At 45.5% G+C, this 3,999-nt stretch overlaps 1 protein-coding gene across 1 annotated transcript; it reads right to left on the reverse strand.

Annotated features, from left to right (window-relative positions):
* Window positions 1–1,455: 1,455 nt before the first annotated feature.
* On the reverse strand, window positions 1,456–3,366 carry LOC120037641. Its single transcript, XM_038983640.1, has 3 exons — window positions 2,878–3,366; window positions 2,521–2,698; window positions 1,456–2,415 (listed from the first exon to the last, which is right to left on the reverse strand). The coding sequence occupies exons 1-3, from the start codon at window positions 3,364–3,366 to the stop codon at window positions 1,679–1,681; spliced, it is 1,404 nt and encodes a 467-aa protein (XP_038839568.1). The 3' UTR covers window positions 1,456–1,678.
* Window positions 3,367–3,999: the final 633 nt, after the last annotated feature.

Genomic DNA, 3,999 nt, shown 5'->3' on the forward strand with positions numbered 1-3,999 from the left:
ACAATATACAGTATGTAGTATATATTTATGTTTTACTGCAACCGCCAACCACAGGGGCATTCAGGAGCCCACTCTCAATGAGTGTAGAGGCCTGCTGCTGCGGACACTTTGTTATTTGTCAGATGGGGAGGAGAGGAGGTAGGGGGGCCACTTGTTTAATTAATTAATAAATAAAAAATATATAAACTGCATAATAAATAAATGTGACTAGTAAAATGTGTGATTCAGGAGCTGGGACCAAGCCCGTAGGGGGCCCAAGGGGCAAAACAAATACAAAATAAATACTTTTTACAATTATTATTATTTTTTTAATCCAACCACAGGAGCCCGCTCTCAATGTTTAAAATACAACAGAGCATAATTTAGCCAAAGAGGATCAATAGTTTCTACAAAAATAACTATCAAAGACATACAGTACATGTACTGTATCTGCCAAAATAAAAGAAACACCAACATAAAGTGTATTAAACGCATAGTTAAAATGAAATGAAATCAAATTGTATTTGTCAACTGCATCAAACACAACAGGTGTAGGCACTACCTTGAAATGCTTACTTCCAAACCCTTACTTACGTAAGCCTAGGAGTTGACGTCCCGATGGATAGGGATCAACCCGTAACGCTCGTAGTCGACATTGTCACACTGAACCCTTTCACGATGACTAAGCTCACGTTTTCTGAAGATGTCTAATACGTAGGAGCTCCCTCTGTCTTCCAGAGCGGCTTCGGCAAGCTCCTTCTCGCAACGGAAAAGATGCTCTCTGGACCCGCTCGTAGTAGCTCTCGTCATCTCCCTGCACGGTCCTATCGGATAGCCCAAGGTGTCTGTACTATCAAGCGTTTGATGTCTGGTTCACGATACCAACGTGCTTTCCCGTATACTTACAAAGTGCGCAGCTTATGAGCCGAGCCTCCAGCATGGTCTGGATGCTGTTCAGAGCCTTATGTTGTCTGTGTAGCAACAGGCTGAGACAGGCTAACAACCCTGAGCAACCTAAACCGAGGTGGTGGTTATTACCACTACTACCAGGACGACAGCGACGATGAGGACAGCGACGACGACAGTGATACCATATACCCCACTACCCTATCACATGGAAAGACCAGCAGATTCACTGACATAGGGAGGCGAGTAGCACCTTCCTTTGTAAGTTCTAAATAGACAGTACACAGATAGATCCCTGTGCTGAATGAAATAGCTTCTGATTCTTCTGGCGGTGATAACGGACCCTGGCCGCGTAGAACTAAGGCTGGGAATGCAACACAGAACCAGTGTCTACTGAGTAATCCACATAGATGTGCACCCGATCATAGGCAGTTCATTCTCAATTACTGTCACATCAATTGTCTTTCAAAATGTGGTGTCGCTGTCATCTTTCAAATAAACACAACCAAGATATATGTATATGCAAGACATATTTTATTTCAAGGCAATAGATATATAAGGTTCGGCTGATACAAAAGGGTATACACATTACCCAGGTGTAATATGGTCAATTAAAGTAAGGTATAAAATCGTAAACATGTGACATTGAGAACATCACCATATTAATTTTTATCAGTCAGGGCCCATTGTCAAACAAGACCTAAAATAACCTTTAGGCATCATGTCACCACACGGTCCCACATGTAGACTCTTGTAGGCTGAGGTAACAATATACAAACATCATTGCTCTACTTTAAAGGAAGCTGTAACACTCTGTGGTTGTGGACATGTGAGTGAGACCAATACCATCATCGCCACTGTTGTGGTAGGAGCTAAACTCCTCAACAATATCGATGTAATTACCTCCTGAATTACCATCTGAGGGGCATGTGAACATGCTGTTGGCATTCCTGCCATTGAAACAGTAATTGCTATCATCTTTGGCCCGTTGCTGGGCCAGGTGAGGTGTTACTGTTTCCATCCCAATCCTGGAGGCCAACAAAGCTATGACATGGACCAAAGTAGCACCTTCACTGGGTTTACAATCTAACACAAGGTTAAGCCGCCTGTCTTGTGGTGACACGTACTGAGCTGTAAACCACCTACAAAGATAGAATACCATTCTTCTAAACTCTATGCTCGAGGTGAGGTTTCTCAGTTTGTTGTCAACAACTGTGACGACCTTAGACTGCCCTCTCCTGGGCAACAAAGTGCACCACATAGTCAAAATGATCTGTTTCTTCAAGACAAAACAGCACCAATGAAACCTGTAGGACCCAAGTGACACATTGAACAATCTCGGTAAGGAGTCATCAGGTCCGATCAGCTTCTCCGTTCTGGGAAGGGGACGGGTTCCCACCACAACGTGATCCCAGAACCCAGGTACATGAGGGATACAGACATATCTGTAGGCCACCTCTTCTGGCATTGCTTTGCTTACCCAGTACCTGAAGGACATGGTGTCATTCACTGTGATGAGATGGTTGAACGCTGCGCGGGAAGAGAACACTATCAGTCCAGCTACATGATCAGGGCTCGTCATTGTAGTATAACATAGACATAGACAGATATATCTATAAATGGAAATATACATACCTCTTCGCAGGGTGTCAACTCCAGAGGATTGCTCCTCATTCATAATCAGCTGCACATGGACGTTGACCTCCTTGTCAGTCTTGAACTTATCATCTATGTTGAGTTCCAGATCCCAGTCTCCTACATTCTCCAGAGCAGGAAATTGGCACGGGTGTTGGCTGTGGTGCTTAGAGCGGCCCTTGTGGACGATATATTGTGTAGGCGACAACCACTTTGTTTACTGTAACACAGTCTGCACAATACACAGCCCCAAGCACATTGCACGGGTCTGTTCAGCTGAATCAAGTAGTTGTTACAGATGAACGCTCTGTTGAACTTCTTTTTACACGTGGCGCATATAATCAACTGTTTCATCACAGGGATTATCATCGCAATGGACGACACGGTAGCCCCGTCGCTGTACAGGTTATATCGGCTGGGACCAGGCACGGATTCTTCATAGGTGACAGCTGCTTCGGATTGTGGTGGTGTGGGGAACAATGTCCTTTGCGACTGTAAAGATGTCACTGGCTTGGGTTTGCACACGTTGAACCCTTGTATATCAACGGTCTGCTGTGGAGTTTCAGGCACTTGAGATGCTGGTTGTTGGGGATGTAGGACCCGGGCCTCCTGCTGCGGCACTTGATGAAACGTTTCCAGATGCACCTCAACCTGCTGGGGCTCTAGAGGCTGTGCCGACTGTTGTTGTTGAAAGACATATTCACCACAGACCCTCTCAAGAGCAGCCATGGAGTTGTCTGTGTACCCGAGAGGGGCCATGTCACCAATACAGGCGTTGAAGGTGCTGAGTTCCACATCTGTAAGCTGGGTTACCTCATTACAGATGGCGCTTGAAGGTGGTTTCATAGTGGGAAGGGGATCGGTTGTAGCAGAAAATATTGAACCTGGACAAGAGTCAACGTTCCACTGTGGCCTACTGAAATGTGGCTCGGATGCTTGGGACACTTCACACTCTTGAAAGGCATTTGCATATTCCACATCGGTTAGCATATCATCCGGAACTCTCTCGGTACCCCTGTAACACAAGGCGGAAACAAGTCACCCCTCTACCCAAAGGCAATAGATTACTATTCAGTAATAACACAATGTGTGTGATAGTTACACTTACGTGACACATGTCATGCTATCCAGGGCAGCAGCAACCTCCTCTGATGTATCACACCCAGACATGGCTGTGATGCTATCCAAGGCAGTCTGAAGCTCCTTTGAGGAAGCACATCCGGCCCTGTTTACGTGCTTTGTCGCAGAGACAACTTCATCAGCCCTATCTTGATATCCAGGCACATCTAATACAATTGCATGGTCAACTCTACATTCAGGCACATTGTGAGACATTTCACATGTTTCACCAATAGGTTGTTGGAACGATGGTTCAGTTGTAGACTGGGGCTTGGGTACAGCAGACACTACCTCCTTGGTCCGAGTCTCATCAGAGTCTGGCTCCTCGGTCTGTGTCTCAGCAGATTCTGGGGTCTGAGT

The sequence above is a fragment of the Salvelinus namaycush genome, unplaced genomic scaffold (assembly GCF_016432855.1).
Source record: "Salvelinus namaycush isolate Seneca unplaced genomic scaffold, SaNama_1.0 Scaffold18, whole genome shotgun sequence".
Taxonomy (NCBI): Eukaryota; Metazoa; Chordata; class Actinopteri; order Salmoniformes; family Salmonidae; genus Salvelinus; species Salvelinus namaycush.